This window comes from Calypte anna, chromosome 6 (assembly GCF_003957555.1).
Source record: "Calypte anna isolate BGI_N300 chromosome 6, bCalAnn1_v1.p, whole genome shotgun sequence".
NCBI lineage: Eukaryota > Metazoa > Chordata > Aves > Apodiformes > Trochilidae > Calypte > Calypte anna.
In genome coordinates this window covers 12,194,735-12,220,490 of record NC_044252.1, presented here as the reverse complement: position 1 = coordinate 12,220,490, position 25,756 = coordinate 12,194,735, and the positions used below count along the sequence as shown (strand labels likewise).

The window sequence follows — 25,756 nt, the reverse complement described above, 5'->3', positions numbered from 1 at the left end:
GACATGGTTTTGAGGTCACATCAGCTAAACTGCAAGGACTTCTCTGAGAAAATACCTCAGAAGAGCAAATGCAAAATAAGATTTATGATTAATCACAACCAACAAGATGGAATTGACAGAAGCCCCAAGGCAAAACAAAGCACAGGGACTCAGCTCCATCTGGAGCACAGTGTTCACCACACAACTGAGTCCCAATTGATTAAAAAACCCTGGAATCTATAGCATGCCCTAGATATGATAAGAGACATTGTAAATTCTCATGGAAATCCTATGTAAAACATGTCCAGCACCTATCCAGCTAAGTTAAATCCATTCCATGGAAATTACATTAGGGAAAAGAGATACCTTACTTGATGCTTTTTCATTACGCACAGATACTGAGTAATGGTCTGAGCACCTGAACTCCTCTAGATTCTGGTGATTCCCAATCAATGAACCACATATCCTGGGATCACTGAGCAATTGCTACGGTATCCAGAAAAGAAGCTAAATAACTATCATTAACATGGGTAAACACAGAACAAAGGCTTCTACAACTGCACCAGAAAATATTTTAAGGATCAGCCATAGAAAAGTAAAACCCCACAGTTCTATACCTGTGCAAAAGTCAAATTTTATCTACCTTATTTTTACTTCAGAAAGAACTAGGATATGAAAGTGCTGTTCTTCTTCAGCAAAAGTTTATATAAGATATCTATCAGTCCAAAAGAAGTTCCAACCAGTAAAATTGTTATTAAAAAATAGAAGCAAATAGATTAAAATAATTCCTCAGCATTTGTACATTTTCAACATGACAATACATTTTTGTATTCCCTTCATTTTCACAGGGTGTCACTCACTAGGTTATTTTTTGTAAACTAAGTCTAGTAAATTGAGAGCAATGAGAAGTAGGGAAGAGGGGAAGATTTACTTATGATTAGCAGAGATCATACTCAATCACAGCACTAAACGGGCAAAAACGTCATCACACTTCTCTCTTAATCGTGTTGTTCCTCAATAAAATACTTTCACCTAAAATGTACTCCTATACTCAAAATTACACAGGACACTTCCCCATCATACACTAGTTCACAGGTGCAGTGCTGTATCCTCATAAGACCCCAACACAGTGCTGCACTCTCAGTGATCTCAGCAGTAAAATGGGATTATTTTTAAAATAAAATTATTTCAAACACATCATAATTTCCACTAACATTACTGGAAGCCGCCCACATGCAACAAGGAAGAAAAAAAAGAGAACCAGATGAGTTACATCATTGGTATGATTTGGTTCATATTTTGTTTTTCCACACAAAGAATAAATATTATCATAAAACTGGATTTTTTTTAAATCAAACTCTTTTCCTTTTGAGAACTATATTGCTTTTTCTCTTCTGTTACTGAACTGCGATGAATCCTAAAAAGCACCTTTTTCTTTCCTGTCTTACCAGACTCTCCAGTGGCTTTTTTTGTTTAATATGTGAAGCTATTGTTTCCCAAGACAAAAAGAAATACAGACGGGCCAAGCCTGGCAGACCAAAAGTAACAGCTCAGTAAAAACCTTTTGCAGCTGAACAACACAGGAGCAATCTATCTCCAAGCCTTGAGTCAAAGCTCAAAAAACTGTAGTGAAAACTACAGGCAAGGATACTATCATTCCGAGCAACAGTCTTAAAATTCTAGCTCGTAAGTCTGATCCAATCGATTTCTAAATCTTTTACACAAGTGTAATGAAAAGCTGAAGAATAAACCAGATCAATAAAAGTAATTTCCTTTCTTCCTCATTAAGGAGAGCACTATCTGGAGACATAAACCACTACAAAAATCATTCTCAAGCTTAGACACTGCAGTAGTTAGTGCTGTTAGGGCAGAACATCAAGTGCAATCTGCTGTAGCCATTGCTGTATTATTTACTTTTCAACCAGACATTATCTCTTATATACACACACAAAAAAAATTCACTCTGTGAGCAAATGATTCCAGCAGGCATGAAAAAGCCAGGTATAGCAAATCATTTTACCATTCTGAAAAAGGTCTGACCTAATACTAGCTTTTAACACAAGATGCCTCTGAGGTAATACAAAGAATGTGACAATTCACAATAAAATACAATGCTAAAACTACCCTTAAGGCATTTCCACATCCCTCTACAACAGAGGGCAGGCATAGGTTTACATCTGTTGTTTCAAACCCCTATAGGTGGTAACAACGCATACTGTCCTACAGGACACAACCAAAACCAATTACTCCATTAATAAATAAGAGGTGATGCCCAGATCAGCTACTAATAAAATGGCTCGATGAGCAAGGCATGAAAAGTTACATGAAAATCAGTGGCAAGCCCCACTAGGCAGCCCTCTCTATAAGATTTTCTATAAGTTCCTACGAGAATACAGAACCCAACAAATAAAAAATACTTGTATTTCCTAGCCTGTAGCTTGTGCCAATAACCAGGATGACCAGAAAGGCAGTTCTTCCAACGTCGCAACACTCGCCAGTATTAAAGGATGAGTGGGTGAGAAGCACTTGCAATTTGCATTTCTTTTCCACTGCAGTTCAATGGGTAAGTTTGGAACCTGCTGCTGTGCCTGCAGACACATACCCAGCCCCACATGCTCTTCCATGTTGGCACAGAGCTGGCATCTCAACAGAGCTCAAATACTGCAACAGAAGTTTTCTATCAGAAAAACAGCTTGAAAAAACCCAAACATCCTTCATCTAACATTCAAACCAGGTGTTTTTTTCATGGTCTGAATGTTAGGTGCCACTGTTCCACCAAGAGTTAGGAAAATACCAGTGAGCTGACCAGCAGCAATTTACTTTTATGCCATTTATTCCTTCTCCCCTCTGTGTCTGCTCCTTGGGATACACAGAAATTCAGCATAATCCATAACCTGCACAGTCCAGGCCCAACATACAGATACAATGAGATAAGATACGGACAGTTCTGGCAGACAAAGAGCACAGGTGGGGAGAAACAGTTGCTGATGCTGAGTTCTGTGTAGAGAGCCATGTGCTGGTTAGAAGAGAGACAAATGTTTGGTAGGATGCTGGGGAAAGTAGAAGCCACCTTAAGTACTGCCAATTTTTTTTTATTTTTAATTTTTTTTATTTTTTATTTTTTTATTCCACAATAACTGCACATACAATAACACACTGAAGGACAAACTTCTAATAAAGACCACACTACTTCATATTTGACTACTGTAACCAGACAACAGCAACAAGTTGTAAATTGCTGCCTGTGGCTGCAGCCTGAGCAGGGTTTTCCAGCAAAGAGAGAACAGCTGAGCAAGGGCCAAGCTGCAGGCTGGGGCACATTCCCCTGAACCATGGGCACAAAACAGTCTCCAAGTATGTTGCAGTGGTGGCTCAGGTAAGGCACATTTTCTATAGGTCTTTGTACAGAGAAACAAATCGGGGCTCTTTATTAATGTAACACAACCTGCATACACAAGATGTTTAGTTCCTTCAGGGAGCAACATTCACAGATGGGTCTCAGAAGCACTTTAGAAGCTATTGCAATCAAAGCAACTAAGTGATGCAGACAAGTTTTAGCAGAGAGGCTGGGTTATACAGAAACTCGAGGGAACGATGGGTTCTGCAAATCTGGAGAACATGATCTGGCCAGGGACATGCAGCAGAAATCACTCAGGATGCCCAGGTTTTCCTGAAGGGATGGAAAAAATAAAGATACCCAAATCCACCACAGCAGTTACCATTTCACACTGCTTCATACAAGAGCTATAGTCTGCTCTAATTGACAACATCTTTTGTTAAGGGTTTTTTTTTAATATCTGTAACCGCTATAGTGAAGAACAATCTCCGAGGTGCAAGTTCAGCTCTCTCCTCAGTTTCATCTGCAGTTTCTCCTCAGTTTCACCAGCAACTAGGCTGGTGAAGGGACTCAAGCACAGATCCTATGAAGAGAGGCTGAGGGAGCTGGGGGTGTTCAGCCTGGAGAAGAGGAGGCTCAGGGGAGACCTCATCACTCTCTACAACTCCCTAAAAGGAAGTTGGAACCGGGGGGGGGTTGGTCTCTTTTCCCAGGCAACTCTCAGCAAGACAAGAGGGCACGGTCTCAAGTTGTGCCAGGGGAGGTTTAGGTTGGACATTAGAAAGAATTTCTTTACTGAGAGGGTGATCAGGCATTGGAATGGGCTGCCCTGGGAAGTAGTGGATTCTCCATCCCTGGAGATATTTAAAAAGAGACTGGATGTGACACTCAGTGCCATGGTCTGGTAACTGCAGTGGCAGTGGATCAAGGGTTGGACTTGATGATCTCTGAAGTCCCTTCCAACCCAGCCAATTCTATGATTCTAGGATACACATTTATACCTACACTTATATCCTTCTTTTAATCTTCTTCAAACACCAGGTAACTTTCCCAGAAGAGAAGTTCCTGATACTGTCTTTCCATGAGTAATTAGTACATTACAGCCTTCAAATCTTTACAGCTTCATCTCTTCATTTTTTTTCCTACTGCATTGCCACAGTCCTCCTACCCACCCTGTGCAACAACTACAGTGAGACCACTTACAAAGAACTTCATTATCAGACCCTAAAGAATGTACTTACTAAGAAAATAAAAAAACTACAATATATTAACTTCAGCTCCAAAGGCTCAAAATGGTGATCCTTAGAGAAGTCTGTTTATTGGACTGCTACCTGAAATTTGGTTCTCTCAGCCACAAGCTCAAATTAATGCTTCACACAAGGCTGTGTTCTAGGTTGTGAAAGCTACAAACTGGAGCAAGAAAAAAATATAAGGTGAAGGACACCTCATTCACCTAGACAGGCACCCAAAAGTTGGATCTTAAGAACGAAAAAAAAAACAAATCAAAACCCAAAAAACTATAGTACTTTTTTTGCCACAGAAGCAAACAAAAACAAGCAGCTCCTTGGCAGTTTTTGTTTTGTTTGAGTTTGGGGTTTGGTTTGTTTTTACTGGTGGTTTGAATTACTCAATCATTTGTCTTCAACACTGAAACTGAGCACTCAAAGAGACACTGTCAGCTCTGGAAAATATAGCACTCCATTAAGCCACAGAAGAAAAATTATACAATCAGCAGCAGTATGTATTCCTAATACAGCCTTCCCCTAATGTGTTTTAACTCAAAAGCAGAGATGAAAGAAATTCAGCCTTTGAATTTATCCATCCTAGCTAATGTCTCTTGTGGTCTAGCCACTTATGAAACCATCACACCAGTGTTAAGAAAGTACTGCCTGGCCCTTAACTGTAAATAGAGAATCATTACAGTGTTCCTAACAGGGTCTGCAGGGAACAGATCACAGCTATATATAACATTTCTAGCAATGATCTGAAAGAACAGTGAAATTAATACCGATAGAAAAAAAAAAAAAAAAACGACATAATTTAGGAAGCATCATGTCAAATCTTTAATTAACTGGTAAGCCAGCTACAAGCACATATTTCAATACAGCTAAAGGTGTAGTTGTGTCTCTAGCCACAAAGACATCAAACTACATTTACAAAATTCAAGTTTCCACCTTAGAAAGCAATGCCTTTAAGAAGGACATTAACACAGTCAATATTATACTGTGCTGTAACTATAGAAACTCCTAAAGCAACTTCACAGCCAAAAGAGTTAGTAAGCATCTTAGGTGCATCAATAACAAAATAATTGGGAAAATAAGGGTTACTTTCTATCCTTTCTGTATGTGGCACTTTTGCACCTGCTAGTGGAATAAAGCGTCCAGTTCTGGCATATCTAATTCAAGCAAGACATTGATATGCTGGAGAGGGCTTGGAGGACCATGAGTGTGACAAAGGATTGAAACATCTTGAAGTGAAAGCCTCAAGTTTACTCTTCACTCACTCTCTGCAATTTAGCAAAGAAAAAAGAAAACTGAAAAGCCACAAACAGTGGCTAAGTCTATGTGGAAAAGAAAGCTGATAACAGAAGGCTCCTTGTTCTAACAGACAAAAGTATAACAAGATTCAATGACTTTAAGTTAGGGCCAGAGAAGTCTGGCTTTGAACAATGGTGCACGTTTTTGCAAAAGGACAGAGAAAGAGTAAAGAATCTTTTAAGCACTTTGTTAGGTGTTGTGATACACTTTTTAATCCATGGGAATTTCCAAATTCAAGTTCTTTGAGCCATTTTAAAAACATGACTTAATCCAAATAAATTAATAGTCTTACAACACTGCTCAGCACAAGAACAAGTGACAACAGTGATCTTGCCTGGGTTTACCATTTGTGAACCAAACTAATACAAGCTATTAATTTTCCTTCAGTTTCAGCTCACTAAAGACCCAGACTGCTAGGGTAACAACAAAACATTCCGGTTGCTACAATCTAACCAGAAAGATACTCAGCTCCTTAAATCAGGACCCATTTTAAGTACCCAGCCATCTGTCCTACAACCAACTGTATGGTTAGAAGTTGCTACACCTCAGTAGCTGCTCTTCAGAGCAGATCTAAAGACATACAACACCAACCAGCTCTCTCATGTGTGCTGTTTTATTCTCACTCTGAAATGTCAGCACAGGTCCCAAATACACACTGCAACAAGTCACACACAAATCATCTTCAGATTTAAACGCCTATACCATGGGTATTTTCAAGACTGGTTTTAAAGCTGATGAAGGACCTCAAGACTAAAATGAGTAACTGGTACATTTTAGCAATAGAAAAGTGACAGACACATCAGAGGAATGTAGTCACAATGTACTGAATTTACTCTGTATGTAAGTTCCACTTTCTCTTCACAGGAATACTTTGACTCACATACTAGAACAAGAGCAATGCTGCCTTGCAGCAGCAGTGCAACAGTGGTGTTTGGTGTGGCAGAATTCAGTCAGTGATGATCTTTCACAAAACTAAATGCTTTACATTTTTAAATACACAGACCTTTTTCATCTTATTCACAACTTCAGCGAAGTCTTTATTTTAGGAAAATTAAACAGAGCCAGATTTTACTACAGAGCATTAATTATAATGCAATACAGACAACACCAACAAAATGGGAATTTAGGAAGGAGTTCACAGTCAAATATCAAAACACAAACCACTCAATTAGAAGTGAAGTAGAAGGGAAAAAAAAAACAGTCAATTAGAAAAACCCTAGCATTCTAAAGGGCTTCATATTAAAGCTGTTGTGACAACAAGGACAATATTTTATATACTTATTTTACACAAATTAAAAGAATATTTTTAGTTCCTAGTATGTAATTCTTGAGGTTGTTGTTTTTGTGTCTGGGGTTTTTTGTTTGTTTGTTTTTGTTTTTGTTTGTGTGGTTTGTTTTTTTGTTGTTGTTGTTGGGTTTTTTTCCTGGATAAATTACATGTATTTGATATTTAAAAGCACATTTATAAGAATACATGGATTATTCTTACTTCTCAAATGAAAACTTATAATTAGGAAGGTATTTTAGTAGGAATTAAACCTTTTGTCCTCTACATAGGTAAGCTTCCTACTAATGTCAAAGTATGCAGTAGTATCTGCTAAATTAACTCTCTTACACTAAATAATACTAAATATCAAACTCTTAGTATAGTGTTGCAGAAAAAAAAATCACAGAAGTAAAAAATCTGCTGCCACTCAAATAAGTTAGGGGGTTCTTGCTGCTTTTCTCCAACATCAGTTTCTAAAAGTAAAAAGTTGCTTAGCAATATGGTATTGGATTCTAAACAAGGAACCCCCCTTTTCAAAGCATTTTCTAGATACTACTACGTAGAAACATATGGACAAACAGCAAACTGACAACAAATTTCTGGAAATTGCAAAGCCATCTCAGTGATTTCAATGCCTATCTTACATACCCCAAGTATTCAGTAGAGTTCATAATTCAGTAGCGAATACAAATAACATCAACAAAGCAACATATCTGGAATAGGAAACCAGTGTTTGCTTTGTAATGTTGGAACTTCGTTAAAAACACCTAAACAATGTAGCAATTTATGCAACTGACCTTCACCTACACATATACATTTTCCTTCCTTCCCACAAACTCAGTTTTCTGATTATTTTATGACATTTTTGCTCACAAACACATTTTCTACCTTTTTAATAAGCTCCACCTCTAATCCACTAGAAGTGGTAGACCCACCACTGCATTAAACACACACAGTTAAGATCTACAAATAAGTAGTGCATCAAAATGTGCAGAAACCCTCCAAAACCACTGTAACCCCATGGTTCAGCCTGGCCTTAACACTTTCCAGTTTCTACCTCACCAATCCCAGAGGAAGAGAAGTGCTATCCTCACCACTGCTCTGCTAACACAGAGAACCCAGCTCTTCCCTGTCCTCCTCTCAAAGGACAGTGTCCCTTTCTTTCCTGCACAATTTGGGGAGTGGTTGGGCCATGGGGGTAAAGAGAAGCACAGTAAAGCTGCTAGGCAAGTGGGGTAGGGGTCCTGAAAAAGAGCAACCCTGATGTGAGAGAGCTCTGCAGAAACATGGGGGCAAGGGAAGGAAATCATCTCTGCATCCCATCCCAACTCGCTCTGCACCGCAGGAAAAAGTCTGCAAAGAACAGACCTCAACTCCTCCAGAAACTGTCTGGAAAAATTAACAATTAGAAAATTACTTGAGTAAGATTAGTAATTTACAGACCACTTACAAAGGCTGCCTTTGTTAGGACTCCACTCAAAAAACGTCTACATACATGAGTAGTCTTAGCAGCACCATACAAACTGCCCCACACAAGCAGCTCACGCGTTCGGGAGCGCGCTCACTCGGAAGTGCTGGAAAGGCTCCAGGTGGAAGCAGACAACTGATTTATAACCATAACTGTGCCTGAGCACACCAAGTGAGGTGGAGTGAGTCTAGTAAGAGAAAAACAAATTTCACTTCATTTAGACAGACACAGCTAACTTGAAAAAGTTGAAAATTAGAAGACCATTTCTTTTAAAAGAACGCTTTTTAAACTAAGTTAACAGCTGAGTTATTTATCCTGTTTTTAAAAGAAAAAGTTAACTAATTCATGTAGGCCACTCACATACCAGAAGTAAGCTCTACCAAAAAAAGAGAGCAAAAAAGCATATAAGGAACAGGCAGACAGTTTCAACCAGTACTTTAGGCAATTTTAGTTGGTATTTATGAAGGAATACGTTCCAAGGTGATAATGTCCCTTTAAAAAGCACAAAGAATAAGGGAAATATTTTCTGGACAACATCCTTTCCAACTTGTATTACACCAGTCTGTTGTCTTCCTCTGTAAAATTCCACTGCAGTGCAATCCCATCCACTGTCTTGCTCAAATCTTATTTTAAAGGGGAAAAAAAGTAATGAAAGGTAATTTTTTCCAGCTAAACATTCTGGCAGATAGCATGCACTAAAAGCATACACTATAACCCAGAAAAAATGCTCAGAATCAATGCATGCTCACTCAAAACATTACCACAAACATTAGCACTTACTTTCCTTAACTCTTACTAACACATGAGATTGACAAAAATGCATATTTTAATTTTTTTATGCAGCAAAAAAGGAACTGCATTGTAAAAAGGGCAACAGCATATCTGCCAATCCAGTTTGATATCTTAGTTGGTTTTATAAGAAAAACTACAAATTGTATGTCTGGAGGAAAAAAATTAAGAGATTGCTCAGGTATATATTTGAAGCTTTGATAGAAATGAAACTCTGATTAATATGTTTATAAACAAACAAAAAGCTCTAGATACTGAATCATCTCCAGCTTTTGGTTTGGCTTAAACTGAATGAATTTTCTAGAGTTTAGTAGGAATTATTTGCACTCTTCTGGCACATAATATTACTATTATAGTGTTTTTGCATTAACATGCAAACAGAATCAGAGAACAAAGAATGTGCACGCAGTTATAATAATCACTTGGTACTGAATATATTATTCTGGATCTCTCCCACAGTCTCTTCCCTTTTATTTTTCCTTGTGTGTGTGTGTTTTAAAATCTTCATTAACAAACAGCAAAAATCTGCAGCCATCCAAATGGCAACATTGGCCCCACAGAACCCAGTAGAAAGACCACTGCCTGTACTTCATCAGCTGTACCTTGCTCTGTAGGAGGTTTCCCTACTGGTGCCACTACCATCTATACTTGGTAACTGTTGATTTCCCTGACAATATGATGCCATGCTCAACTGTTCCATTCTTCTGAGCTCTGTTAATAAACCTACATCTGACTGCAAATACATCCCCACTACTGGGAGAGGTGCATTGCACCACCCAAACTGAGTGAGAACACTGCTAAGTGTCTAAAAGGAAAACAATAGTCAGTGAAGCGAGGTGTATAGTGTGCCTTTTGACATGCAGGTGAATTCTTTTTGAAGTATGAATCCCTTCTATATAGACTTTCCATTATTAAGAATAAAATTTAAAAAAGAATAAAATTTTAAAAATTATTAAGAATAAAATTTTAAAATTTAAAAATTAAAAAATTTTAAATTTAAAAATTAAAAAACTGTCTGCTTAACCAGGGAAAACATCCCATATAAATGGTAAGAAAAAACATTAGTATATTTCTTCCATAGTATCCATTACTATGAACTCACAAAGATTTTCTCCAATGAGCCTTTGCTTGCTAGAGAAGTGGTGAATATTTCAGATCTTCTTTCAAAATAAACATAGAGAAGCTCATACAGTATTTATGGTTCAGAAGAATTTCCTTACCAACGACCTCTACAATAAGCAGAAAAGCACTAAAACACAAGTGTGGAAAATGACAAACAGTAAACAAAAAGAACAGTATAATAATATGTATGGCTTCCAGACTTAATGTTTATCTCTGTCCAACCTGTTTTCTAGAGGAAATCATTGTTTATTTTCACCCAGTACAGAATAATTTGTAAATATGTTGGTCATAAGAAGCACAATTAAAAAGAGCATTAACCTTCCCAGTAAATAAATGTATATCTATAAAACTATTAGAGAAATACCAGCTCTAGGTATTATAGGAAGACACTAATAAAAATCCTCCTGTAAGAAAGTTAAAAAGTACAAAGAAAAAAAAAAAAGTCTGTTAAAAGGTTTAAAGCGTCACTGATCAGATGTCCTCAGTCACTACCAATTGTTAAATTAAAGTCTGAAGTTATAATTCAGTAGACAGGACAATACCACTTTACATAGCAGTCCCACCAGTTACAGAAGCCAGGTTAGAGAGAGTCATATCCAGAATCTCAACTCTAAAAATGCCCTTATAAAGAAGTCTGCAAATTATGTAGCTTTTCTGGAGCTGGCAGATATGAAACCTAACTTAAGATGACCAACCTGTCTCTTCCCCTCCAAATAACAAAGGCAAACTCCACCAACCTAAACAGTCCATGAGGTGTCTTCAGGGGTATCATGCCTCATTTGGTGCACACAAGTGAAGAAATTCTTATGAAATGCACATCAGCACCACAAAACAAAGACAAATACTAGAAAACACAAAGAACACTACCTAAAACCAAAGAGGAAAACACTGCAGAATCAGATCAGCAAAGGAAATGTCAAAGCAGGAATAAACACAAGTCCAATGACTAACATATGATCCTATGCAACACGAAAACAGACAAGCCTTTTCCAGTGAAGATCCAAGGAGAAAAAAAAAACCACAACTCTTCAGGCTTTTGGAAAGGAGAGGAATAACAGCATCATATTACACAGAAACCTGCCCTGACATAAAATCAAAGGCAGTGGTAAAATGCACTCAGAAGAGAAAAATCTCAAGATCTGCTACAAATCCCTACTATAGACAGCCACCTAATACAATACATCTGCCTATCACCAAAAAAGATTTTTCACAGTTAAACAGGTGCCATACCAACTACATGTTGCAAAGCTAAACAACTCATTTACAAACAGTCCATATTTTGGATGCTCTTATCAACTTAACCACCCACACCATCCAATGAACAAATGCTGAAGTTTTAACTATGCCTATGCACTAGAGCGGCAGTAATTAAAGTGAGTAATTAAAAGCATATCCATGACATAATGAAAAACTCTACTTCTTAATGTATTAATTTATTTAACGAAAGGAAAAAAGCACTTGCCAGTGTTGTACCAACACAGTTACTACGAGCATTCAGGGAGGTACAGAGAGTTTGCACATCTGCTCCCACATGAGAAGACAGACAGCCTTGAGGTCGGTCATACTTGTAGAGTCAAATAAGGTTATTTGCTCCTTGCTTGATCTTAACTTTGTCTAACAAAATTATAACTCCTTCAATCAAGTTTCTGTAATGTGTAATACAGAAAATTGATTAAAAAATTAAGGTTTTCAGATAAAACTACACTGCATATATTCAACATCTACCAAAGACACTACATCCCAAAACTTCTGAAATGTTAATGATTTTAATGTACCAAAACAATACTAAACTATCTTATATTACATTTAGTTGGTACAAGAGAATAGTTATACAACGTAAGTTAAACATGTTCTTCTCTTTTCCTTAGCTTCATCTCACATGTACCATCCATCTTACTTGCACCATTCATCCTCCAACATGCTAGACTGAAACAGAATTAGACTTATTTCTATTTTAAGCATTTTAAAGAATTAAAGAACAGCAATACCAATGTACTGCTACTTTTTTTGTAAAAAGCACTAGCCAAAAGTGTGTTAGCCTGTATTTTGCTATAAGAACTAAAACATTTCAATTTGAAACACCAATCTTTTGCTATCATGGAAGATAACCATCTTAAAAAACACTGAAGGACCCCATTACCACGTGAAAGCGAAGGCTGTTTTACAAAGTTTATAGAAATTTCAGTTGAGGTAATCTAAAGTTTAAAAAAAAAAAAAAAGGAAATCAAAGTTATAGTAACAGGCACGAAAAATGTCTTCTTTTGCTAATTTGGTTTGCATTCTAACATTGACTCCTTGCATTAAGTTACAGATACCATAAAATCAATGTGAGCATTCAACTGTTACCTTTGAAGGATGAAACTAAGAATAGAGGAAATTAAAGTGAATCTTCACTGCAGTGGAAAGCAAACTTTTTGGTCTGCAGACTTGTGCAAAGAGATTCAAATATGTATACAACATGCTGTAGAGAAAGGGGGAGGGGGAAAGAACATGTTCTGTGCTGTTAAAATTAGCTAATCTCCTGAATAGCTGGAAAGCGCCGCTACCCAGAAATTAACCCTTTGGCTTCCTGACCTATATGACAAGAAAATGTTGCTGAAAACCGGAGAGGATAAACATTAAAGCGATCGTCGGTTACCTTTAAAACTCTTTGCTTCCTCCTCTGAGGTCTTTTGTTTTCAGTTAGAACCTAAAAAAACATCAAATTGCAGAATAAGTTGTGGTCACAAAGGCAGACACCTCCGATTTTATTACCAAACTGCAATTATTTCTGAAATACCCAGAATGCTTCACATGCGGCACTTTGGCGGGCCGACGAGGCTCTGCGCGGCCCCCTCCGCCGCCGCCCCGCCACCGGAGACGGCCGAGGGGAGAGGCCCGGCCGCCGCCCCCCTGCCGCCGGCCCCGCTGCCGCCCCGCATTCCTCACAGCGGCGCCCCCCGGGCGGCCATCTTGCTTCCTGCCGCAGCTCCGCCCGCCCACAGGCGGCCTCTCGGGCGCGAGCCCCGTCCCGCTCCGCGCCGCGCGCGCCCCCGCCGCGGGAACGCGCGGGGCCGGCCCCAGCCAATGGGGGGGCGGCGGCGGCCCGCAGCAAGTGCGCGCCCCCGTCCCGCACTCTCTCCCGCCCCCCCCCCCCCCACCGCTCGCGGCGGCCGTGCCCAAACAAAGGGTCCCCTGTGCGGGCGCCGCAGCGGCCTCGCGCAAGAGGCGGCACCGGAGTCGCCGCGCCGGAGGACGCGGAGCCGCGGGCGCGTGCACGGGAAGGGGGAGGCTGAGGAAAGAGGGGAGGAAGGGGGGGCGTGCGGGCCCCCCGCCCGGGCAGCGGCCCCTGAGGGAGGAGGTGGGGGGGAGAGGGAAACGTGGTGTCTTTTGAGCTCTGCAAGAGGCAGCGGCGTGCGGGGTCAGGCGAGGACACGGCACCCGCGCACCCGCGCCCCCATGCACGCGCTGAGGTGCAAGTGTGCGCGCGCAGGCGGACACAGGTCCGCGAAGCGTCGGGCGTGGGCGCGCATCCCTTCTGCAGCAGCAGGGACACGGGGACACACACACGGACACACAGACACACCCTGGGTCCCGCGGGGCTGCAGCCACCGCCACGGGGGTTTCCGCTGGCCACGCTCCCCTTCGCACCCCGGCTTGTCCCGGGAAGAGTGGAAATCGCTGCTCAGCCGGGGGAAGCTGCAGCGTTCTTGATGCGCGCAGCCACGGGCCTGCCCGCACCACAGCAGCACCCGCTAAAAACTCTGCCCGGGGGCCGACACCCAGCAGACCTGAAGGCTCACACGGACCCTGCCTGCTGCGCGCAGCCCACACGGTCCCGCTGCAGGATAAGGTTCTGTCTACATCTGTACCCGCAACACCCAACAAAGATTCTGCTGCAAACCAATGACAGTGTGAACGGGCTGCCATATAAACCCGAAATGAAATTGTTTTCCCATATAATCACCTGCCTAAAGCATTCATCTGGACAGCAAGAAGATGGAGGGGTCACAGCTCTACCACAAGTTTTCATGCCAATCCCAAATGCAGCACTTGCTAATGTTGGAAAACAAGCAATGACACATCTAACACACCACTGGTCACACAAGCAGTTACTGAAAATGTTGCCTATGTATAACATCACTTTTTGGCAGCTACAGACTGCAATTTAAAATTGTTTTCTTTATCTACTGCTAAATTACAAATGTAATTCTTGTCCAGTTATTGATGCAGATCACTTCAGTAGTGCAAATGCTCAGATGTGGACACAACTCACTCTGCAAGAGTGGAACTCAAAAGAAAGCTGGTGCTCATTTTTGTTGCCTGAGGCTACTTATCAGAGTTGGCAGAGACCTCTAGAGATCATCTCCTCCAACTCTCCACTAAAGCAGGATGGAGCACATTACACAGGACTGCATCCAGGTGGATTTTAGTATCTTCAGAGAAGGGGACTCCACAACCTCTCTGGGCAGCCTGTGTCACCCTCATAGTAAACAAACTTTTCCTATGTTTAGATGGAATTTCCTATGTTCCAGCTTGTGCCTGTTGTCTCTCATCCTGTCACTAGAAACCAGAGTCAGACTCTGTCTTCTTTGCACATACCCTTTAGATACTCATAGACATTGATAAGGTCAATATGTAGACATTAACAAAGTACTGTATTAAGCAGGATTTAGGAACAGGTAAAAAAGTATGTAGGTATGTAATGTTTTCCTAAAATAGAAGCCTGCAAGGATCTTGAAGTGTAATAAAAATGAGGAATGTGCACTCAGTGATCTGATTCATATTTGCAGTTTTGGCTGTGTAAGATGCTTCACAGTCCAGAAAAAAATATTAAGAATTTTTTTTCTTTGCTTAGAAACCTGACCCAATACTCTGATTTAGTCTCCAATTCATTGTGTGCACTGGACAGCACTCAGGCAGCAGTTTCAGGTTTCCTTGTCACTTAGGCTCTTTCCCCTCCCATTAGGATTGGTCCTCATACACAAGGAAGGAAAGAAACCTCTTCAAATAAAATTTGCTCTGTAGAACCACAGAACATGAGGATCAGTGAAGAGGCAACTTCTAAAATGCATCCTCAGCAAATAATTAGACTCCAAACTAATTTGTTCCTCTGTAATTTAGGCTGCATTGTAGTCCACACCCAGGATCACAGAAGCTTCAATTGCAATTATTGCACCCATGGAGCTGCATCACTCCAGCTCCCTGCCCTGCATCTGTGCAGTTTTGTTCATCTTTGCCACACAATACCAAGCTCCTCCAGATCCGTGTGCTATCCCCTTACAAAATTCTCAAGTAGCATATTCGATAGGAGCATTTAATGTGCAGTTATTTTAAAATCATTTGACTGGTTTAAATAATTTCTTGATGATAACTATGTCTGGCTAGAAAAAAGAAGTTGCTTTTGGTTTTTTGTATTTTTTTCGGTTGGCTGTTTTTTTGATTTGGTTTGGTTCGAGGTTTTTTGAGATTTCAACATTTGGATTTGGTTGCATTCCAAAAGCAGAGCAAACCTTTCAAAAATTCAAGAGAACACAGATGGGATGCAAAACATCAAAAGCTCAAGCCCCTGCCTGGTCTACAAAAAGCCCTGACCACCGAGCTCTTCTGATGATTCTCTCTCCCTTTTAAAGTTTTAAGCTGAAATTTCATTTGGGACCTTGAGAAGCTTTTCCTTGAAATAGTTGCATTGAGGCAGATAGTGACTGTGAAAGCTCTCTGTTAAATCAGTGTTTTTTCATTCAAGGAATCACTTACTGGAAAAGTCCCAACCATCTCTAATTGCAGCATCCTTTTCAAGTATGTCTGGGTTTCCAGCAGCATATTAAAAACCCACAAGCAAGCAGGCCCTTATTGTTTTTTAATACTTCCATCTCACTCAGATTACAGCTATTAAATAAGACATCTCAAGACACCCTGGTAAAACCAGTGATGCGATTCTTTTTTTCAGTTTGTTGCCTCTAGATCCCATTAAACCATGAGTGGTCCCTTACCTAACACAAACAAAAGCTCTCCCTAACAGATGCTTTCAGCCCCAGAGGGCTCCCTGCACAGGCAAGAACCTGAGAGCCTCTGCAGAAAGCAGCCTTTGGAGACGAGGGCTCCCCACAGCTGCTGGTTTTGCAGCACCTCTACAGCAGCCCCACATGTTTATGGTATTTTGGGCAAGAGGAGTTATGGTGGCATTGTTACAAAATTTAGCAACTTCACCTTGGCAACTGAAACCACTCAGCCTGGCAGCCTCTTGGGCCAGGGATGGGGAAATCACAGAATCACAGAAAGCTGAGTGTTAGAAGGGACCTCAAAAGTCCAAACTCCATGCCAGAGCAGGGCCACCCACAGGAGGTCACATGGGAACACATCCAGGTGGGTTTTGAATGTCTCCAGAGAAGAAGACTCCACAACCTCCTAGTGCAGCCTGTGCCAGTGCTCTGTCACCCTCATAGTAAATAAATTTCTCCTCCTGTTTATGTAACCTCCTATGCTCAAGCTCATATCCGTTGCCTCTCTTCCTGTCCTTGGGCATAATTGAGAAGAGCCTGGCACCATCCTCCTGGCTCTCTCCCTTTCCATATTTATAAACATTAATGAAGTCACCCCTCATTCTCCTCTTCTCTAAACTGAAGAGCCCCAGCTCCCTCAGCCTTTCTTCATAAGGGAGATGTTCCACTCCCTTCATCATCTTAGAGGCTCTGCACTGGACTCTCAAGCAGTTCCTTGTCCTTCTGAAACTCAGGGGCCCAGAACTGGACACAATATTTCAGATGTGGTCTCACCAGGGCAGAGAAGAGGGATACTGGTTCCACCCAGGAGAGCACTGGCCAGCTGAGGGCCAGATGAGATCAGTCTGTCCATCCAGCACACAAAAAGTACAACTACCACAGACCACAGTCAGCTTGCAAGCATCTAGAGGGCACAGTTCCCATCCTGAGTGTGTGCTGCTATATTTGCAACAATACCTACTCTTTGTGCAAAATAGGAATTCTTTTTCCATGGAGAAAATAAAACAGATGGACCATCTTTCCTATTTTTGTGGTGGTTTTGAAACCTACAAAATTCCTATCCCACACTGCAACACATCCAGACTTCCTCAACACATGTGATGATGCAATGGTAGCAAAACAGATCACTTATTGAAGTGATGTATGCTTTCTGGTAGAAAATAGCTGTGAAATAGCTTTCAGTAACTGCTATCTAAGAAAACAGCAGTCTTGGAAAGACAAGACAAAAAAGTGGAAGTACCACACTCTTGTGTTATGTAAACTTGTAAAGCCCCCTTTTCACTGCGAAGCATTTCCACATCATTCATTCTGAGGGACACTGGACAGTAATGTAATATAAAGCCTTTTTCATCTTCTTTTCAAAGCTTGCTTACTTCTTTTATTTACCAGACTGCTCCTTCAAAAATTTCAGTGAAGAAAAAAATTTTTACAGCATGAGTCTCTCAGGAAGAGAAGCATTACATAAAACAGCACTGCTACTCACAGGGGCTGTGAACTAGAGCCTACAACACTTTATCCAGACTTTCATGATGTCATATCCCTGCAAAACCAATTAAATTCAGCAAGGTGAAATATCACTGAAGGTTTATGTGGCTATTATTTTTAAGTGATATTTTTCAGGTCCAATCTAGTTTTCAAATCTTTATCTGGAGGATTATGTGTGAATTAATGAAAGTAACAGTGAGGTAACTCATACCAGCTCCAAACATGTAACTGATACTCTCTGAGGGTTAAATCCTTGTGCACACACGGGTATGTGTGTTGGAATATGCACTTGAGTCTACTTACACAGCTTCTACCAGCCAGGCCTTGCTCCCTATAAATGTAAATCCACAAAATTTCTTAAGGGAGAACAGCACTTTTTTGTTTTTTAAAGAGTACAGATGGACTGCCAACCCCTGCCCTGTAATCCTGCAGCCATTTAATGTACAGAGCTCTCACCGACTTTGTTGTGACTTTTGCATTGATGAGTTAGAATGGGAAGGGATCATTCCCTTTAAGGCAACACACCAATGCTGAAACTCTGCTCATGCAGAACACGTCTATCCCCTACCCCCTTCTCCCACTGAATCACCTCCAAAAAATGCTTACATTCCACCAACATGAGAGATGCCTGACTCTTTTGAACAAGGAATGCACTGAAGCCAACCTCATTTCTGTAAGTACATTCACTTTCTATACCATGGACAGAGACCAACAGTTTTGGTTTTTCCCCAGCTCTCCTCCATTTGAAACATATTATTGTCACAGAATCCCCAGCTGTTGTAGTCACAGTCCTACTAGTTTGTGAAAACACAATGGAATTCCCTTCCTGAGTGCTACAATCTTATCTAAAAGATAACTGCTGACCAGAGTGATACTGTCTGTCTCATCCCCCAACACCTCCCTCTATATCTCAACACCTTGAAAAAATTCTCACAACACATCCACAGTGTAGAAATACTTTGCTCTTCCTCTTACTCAGAGCAGTTTCCAGATACTACAAATGAGGTAAGGCTTGCACCTAGGAATATCTGCAAATGCAGCAGGTTTCATTCAAATACAGCTTTATAAGAAAATACTTGACATGTTCTTAAATGTCAGGAACACTTCATTTCCTCCACATAGTACTCTAAAACTTCATATGAAATTTAATGAGAAATGGAGGCCTCTGGTGCAGCTCTAAATGCATTATACAAAGCGTGACCAATTTAATAAGATAAAAGCACACACACACATACAAAAAAAAAAAAAAAAAAAAAAAGCTGTCAAAGAAAATAATAAAAACAAGGAATCTTTCATAAAGGAACCAAAAGGAGCGCCCAGAGAGGACAAAGGTGAAGGGGCAAAGCTAATCCAGAAGGAGAAGTTCAGCCTGAGCAACAAGAAAAGAAGCATGTTTAGCCTGGAAAACAAAGGCTGATGGAAAAGCTGGAGTGCTTCCTTTCACAGACCCTGCCAAAACCCTTTTTAAAACATGGCTTTGAGACTACTTCCTACCTCAGCTCCACCAATTCTCTCCTATGGGCTTCTTCAATCCCACTGACTAAATGCACAAAAGAAAATAATGTCATTCCTCTTTTGCTGTAAAAAAGTCAGGATCAGTCTGGAATGTTTATTGATTTAAAATATATCTCAAGTCACATTGTAGATGTCCCTCCCCTCAACTTATTTTTTTTAGGAGCAGTTTAAATGAACCCTGAGACCAGCTGTTTAAAACTATTTCATAGCTTAAAATACACTTCCCATCCAACACAGATTATAGCATAAACCCTCACTGCTCCAGGACTTTTCTTTCTGTTTGTCTACCTTAGAAAAAGAACAGGCTTGTCTGCAAACCCTGGGAGGCACAAGACAGAGAGGAGTGAAAACAGGAGGTTTGCTGAGATCTCCACATCTGACAGGAATTTCTATCTGCTATAAGAACATCTTGTTTAAATGAAATTGCCATTGAGAAAGGTTTTGTCCATGCATTCTTTCCAGTGTGCACTGCTTCCACTTAGAGTCCAAGCTGATGCAGAGACTTGAACCTCAGTTTCCCACATCCCAAGGCACATGTCCCAGTGATTGAATTACCAAGACAGCATCTCCACCTCCAACACTCAGGTGCCATTGGATCATACAAAGCAGAATGCTTCCAGCAGGACATGGAGATGCAGAAGCTAACACTACACTTCAGAAGTTAGAGAACTCAGTTGGGATGTGGGAAATTATGTTCAACTCCCTACTTACCTGGTTTAAAGCCTGATCTTGAACTGATATCTCAGAAGGTCAGTGTTGTTATCACAGGGGCATACAGATTGTCTTTTCTCTTTGTTCCAAAAGTAATGACCTGGGTTATAAGAGGCTGATGGATCAGAAAAATGAGTAAGAAACACAGAGAAAAAAAGTATGAATGGGGGATGTGGTAAGAGACAAAGGGAGACAGGCAGGAGAAATGAAATGAGAGAAACAGAAGAACAGACAATTAGAAAGGCAGAGAGATGTGAAAGGGGAAATGCAGCTACAATCTGACCCTGAAGTTTTTAACTTTATTTCCAGCAAATCTGGCATCAGAAGGAAATAATTTCACCTGAAATACCAACAGCCTGCTTTACTTTGCTTTTTTACCTTTACCTTTTACCTTTTTTACCTTAATTTTACCTCATTATCTCTCCCTAATAATTTACAGTGTCCTAAGACTACCCTCCTTCCCCCGCCTCCCCACATTTTGCACTTACATCTTTCTCCTCTCTTCACGTCCTCAGTTAATTCACTGTTTTGGCCAATATCTGGAACACAGAGTTAAAGCCATACTTACCTCTGATTTTATGCATGTACACAGCAGAAAGGAGAGTAACTGCAGCTCACTTTAATTTACACCTCTATAGGTGACAAGTGAAAGTTGCTATACAACCTGCTAGCTCCAACAGTAACCCTAAGCTCTCTAAAGCTGCACAGTGACCAGCATTTCCCTTTGAAGAATTTTAAGACACACCTCAAGCCTTAAAGGAGTGACTTAATTTGCAATTCCTCTGGCTTACCTCAAAAGGCAGCATGACTGGTGGTGGTGGCTTTTTCAGTTCTTCACATTTTCTCTTTTTACATATCCTGTGACTAGTTTTGCGCTTCCTGCAACAGCTGCATTCCTCACAATTTGTTTTCCGCAGACAGGGCTCACAGACTCCACAACGCCTTCGTTTCTTTTTCTCCAGCATAGGGAGCAAAGATGAATATGGAACAGGGTAATCACCAGCTGGATTTTTAAGAGAGGATGGCCCTGAGGCCTCAACTGCTTCAGTGCTGCCACTCACGTTGTCCTGAACCCAATTCAAGCTTACTCCAATTCTCCCCAGCTGTGATGAATAATCATTATGCTGCAGTCTTGAGTCAGCTGGCAAATCTGCATTTATGGCTTTCTCTGAGGCAAGAGCAGAGATTTCTGTGCTTGAAGGCAACTCCAAAACAAAACGTTCAGAAAACTGTCCAGAGCTTTCACCAGAGATTTTATCAACTATGCTTTTCTCTAGATCTGGAGATAAAGTGGGGACATAACCTGAATTCAAAATTAATGTCTCTGGATCAATACATTTAACAAGCTGTTCAATGTCCTCCACTTCAATATTGTTTAAAGAGGTATCGGAAACTGGTTCACATACTGTAAATATGTTTTTTGAGCCAGATTCTGAATTCTCTCTTGCGCAGCTCAAATCCAAAATAGAGTCAAATTCTTTGTGAATGGGTACAAAATCCACAACCAGTTTCATGTGAGATTCTGCAACCAAGCTTGCACCTTCAAAATGTAAAAGTGAATTTGACTCAGGGGCAGCTATAGAGCTGAGATTTGAAGCAGCATCTTTATTCTCAGACTCTAAATCCCAGCCTGCCCTCAGGCAGGACTCTGCAAGTGAGCTCACCTCTTCTAATAAATGTTCTTGTGAGTTAAACTCAGAGGTAAATACAGGTACAGAATTTGAGTCTTGTTCTTCACTAGGTAGCACCAGGTCCAACTCTGCTTCGATGTGGGATTTGGCAAGAGGGTCCGACTCTTCTAACAGTACTGCTGAGCTGAGATCTGAGGTATTGACAGAACCGGAATCAGGTTCTTTACTGTTAGGCACCATATCGAAGGGAGTCTCTGCACACAACTTTGAGTTTAATTCAGAGGTGATTATGGAGTCAGAAGGAGAAGCCAGAAGCACAAGTGCAGCACCTTCAACAAATGCTTCAGCTGAACTATCTGTATAGAGATTGCTGGGTATCTGCTCACAGGGTGGGTCTTCATGTTTGTATGTCACCTCTAATGCTTCTGTATTGTCAGTTACCTGGCTGCTTGGAAGGGAGTACTTTGTTTTGGGTATTTCTACCTCTTTGTCTTGACTGGCACATGTGGCAGCAGGCTCTTCACTTACACTACATGGAGCATCTTCTACAAGCAGAGGAGCCAGCTCATTTTGTGCTAGATCTTGTTTCAAAACTCCTTCACCTGCTTCAATGTTTTTTACTTCTGCTTCTGCCAGGGCTTCTTGTTCAAGTTTTTCCTTTGTTTCTAGCCTTTTTTGTGCTGCAGCTTTCCTGGGTTTTGCAATTGTTGGAGTTTGGGACACTCTACGGGAGAATGATCGGTTACGGAGAGACATTGTAAAGCCATTGATGTTGAAAGAATCCTGGCTATGGAAGAGGATATTGTCAGCTTTCTCCAGAGTCACCCAAGATGCTCCAGACAAGGTTCTGGTTATACTGCTCCTGAGAAGTCTACCTGAAGAGCTCATGATTGGTTTCTTTTCTTGCTGTTTCTTCTTAACATCTTTTTCTTGCGCTGGCTTTTTGCCTTTTCCAGAACTAACAGCTTTTGTGGAAGTCTTTGTGGTTTTCTTTCTCACTTGGCTAGATTTCTTTTTGCCCTGGTTAGTTTTCCTTTTACCTAACTCTTCCTTTTTGACTGATCTGGAAGGCCTCGCGTGGTGAGCCATGTTGGCAGAGTAGTAGAAATGTTAAGAGGAGAGATGGAAAAAAATCATGAGCTCTTGAGAGAACTTTTCAATAGAAAACTGCATACTCCCATTGCTGCTCTCTATGTTGATACAGTATTAGCTCTGAAACAGAAAAAAGATACAGAATAACATGAATATAACTGTAATTAACAAAGGGTGCCCATATATTAAACTGACCATTTTTTAATATGAATTAGAATTTTTGGTACTGGACATTATGTGTAATTGACACAAAAGCTTTGAAAATATTAGTGTGTTGCAAAATGAAAGCTTGCCTAAGTGCTTGCAAAGCAAAGAAGCAAACTGAGTTCAAATGACCAGGTAACATCCTATTTAGTGTTTTATATCAATTATAAGAAGTTTGAATTCTCTCAACCTTGGTAACAGTACATCGATCTCTCCTCCTGAGTAAGAACAGGTAAAGTTTATGTTCATAGCTTTATGTTCCATAGCATATCTACCACTGTAAGGACCTTGTGGAAAAAAGAACAAAGCTGAGTTTATTGCACGCAGAATCACAGAATCTTTCAGGTTGTAAAAGACTCTGGGATCATTGAGTCCAACCATGATCCCTACTTTAAAAAGTTCTCCCCTAAACCATACTCCCCCCCAATACCACATCTAAATGACCTGTAAACACATCCAGGGATGGTGTCTCAGCCTCCTCCCTGGTACTCATACACCATCAGCAGGGCATCCCATATTTTTTACCATTCATCAGCTGCCTACCACTGTACAATCCCAAATAAAATAGGAGAAGTAATTCCACAAAGATGTCTAACTTGTGGTGTTACTCACACAGGAACTGGACTGGGAAAAAATGGCCTTTCCCAGTGTTATCTCCCATGATAACATACCAGTGCAATGTATTACATTGCAACCTTTGATCCTATCCTGTCTAGCTCTACCAAGCATATTACGCAGGCAGTTGGATCTGCTTCATCATTACCACCACTAACATATTTGCCCTTCAACAAAATATCACACATTTGTCATAAACTTTTGTCCCCAAACACAGCTGTGATGTAGAAGTCACCCAGCTCCCCAAATACAATTCAGTCATCTCGGAAGATACAATGGATTTTTCATGGTCCAAAATCAATTTCTGTTGTGGTGGGTTGGGGCATTTTAGATGTAAAATAATTTCCATGTGTACATAGTTTTTAAATACTTTGTGCTTTTAAGTGTCTTTGGAAGCTTTGAAAGCCTTCATCGTTATTCCTTTAAATTCCTAAGCCCAAATCAAGTCACCTACAAGCCACCTGCACCTCACTGGTGGGAAGAGGGAAAGAAAAGGAAGAACAAGAAGCATGGGGATAACGTCTAAAATCCTGACCACTAAAGGAAGTAAAAACAAACAAACAAACGAACAAACAAAAATCCTGCCTTTTAATGAAGCAGAAAAGGGAAGAAGTGTGCTACTAGGCACCACCACTCCTCCATGTGATGTCAACCCCACCTTGAAGCCAGCAGGGTGACCTTGCAGAAGCCACACTAACACATCCTGGTCTGGGCTCTGCAGCAGGTGAAGCCAGCTCCATTAGTACAGATCAATCTACTTAACACCCCAGAAATGTTTAATGGTGCCACATCAGACAGGTTTGGCTGGTGTAGGGTAAATTAAAAGGCACAGGCACATCAAGAGCAGGCTGCATGAGCAGAACAGAACCCCCAGACCACAGCACAAGCAGTGCAAAAAGCTTACAATCATCTGTACCAAACAGCCACCATGGCTGTGGGCTCCTGCCAGTCCCCAAACCACAGCATTGACACTGAACTTGTTTCTCAGTTTCTTGGCCCTGAGCAGGCTGCCCAGTGGCCGTGGCACCTACAAAACAAACAGTAGCTTCCCCAATGTAAGATTTAAGAGCTAGGCCTCAAAATGCATTAATTGCCCAGCAGCAGTAAGCCCACTGGTCCTGCTTACTACAACATATGAATTAAGTATCTTCCCTAAACATGCTGTGATTATTCTGCAGCCTATATTCATATTATGTATCCAATGAACATTAGTACTGATACAGGAGTGTTTCCATACACTCAAATACCATTTCAGAACCAGCACTGTAAGACAAGGCTACACACAGGTGTCAGGTCAGATGAGAAAATGATGCTCAGCAAACACACAGTAAGCAAGCTAACAGCATCCCTGCTCTGTCACACCAACACACCAAAAAGGCTAAATAGACACAGACAGCTGTTTATAGTTGCTGTTAATAAATATTTCAAAGTCCACAGAAGAGACCTGAACAACTTTCATAAGAGCACTCATATATATAAAAGTTGGGTCAGACACTGAAATAGTAAAATGAATACAAAGCTGAAATGAAGGTAATTCAAGGGCTTTCCTCCCCGTCCCTGGAGACACATGGGGGAAGGGGGATATGAACATTACTACTCCATGAATTAAGTGTCAAAGAGGGCATAGGCATCACATCAATAGGTTCATGAAATAGTTTTTGGCAGCCTGCAAAATGCTTCCCCATTTTCTTGAGGTTTCGAAAGAGGCTGGGCTCCTCATTCCAAAGGATGGCCTGGAGGATTGCAAAACCAACTGGAGCAGCAGGCAGCAGATCCACAGCTGGTGGTACTGGTGGTGTGTTACAGTGGCAGGAAATGAAATGTAAGGTACTATCAGAGACTACAGCCAGGAGAGCAAGGAAGAAAGCAAAAAAACAAGAGCCAGACAACATGGAAACCTGTGAATCAGGAGGAGAACTGAAGAGATAACTTTTCTCTTTATCAGCCCTGAAACAGAAGCAGAACGACAAGAGGAAACAGGAGATCTGGAGCTGAAACAGAGACTGGATTTCTGAAGATACTG

General features: G+C 40.8%; 1 protein-coding gene across 1 annotated transcript in view; it reads right to left on the bottom strand.

The window, feature by feature from the left end:
* TET1 (tet methylcytosine dioxygenase 1) overlaps nt 1-22,911 on the bottom strand; it is a 60,719-nt gene extending 37,808 nt beyond the window's left edge. Inside the window, exons 1-2 of the mRNA XM_030453588.1 lie at nt 20,983-22,911; nt 13,138-13,188 (exon numbers count right to left, since the gene is read on the bottom strand). Of these exons, the coding sequence (XP_030309448.1) occupies nt 13,138-13,188; nt 20,983-22,911 (1,980 nt within the window). The remainder of the gene's footprint in view (nt 1-13,137; nt 13,189-20,982) is intronic.
* Nucleotides 22,912-25,756: the final 2,845 nt, after the last annotated feature.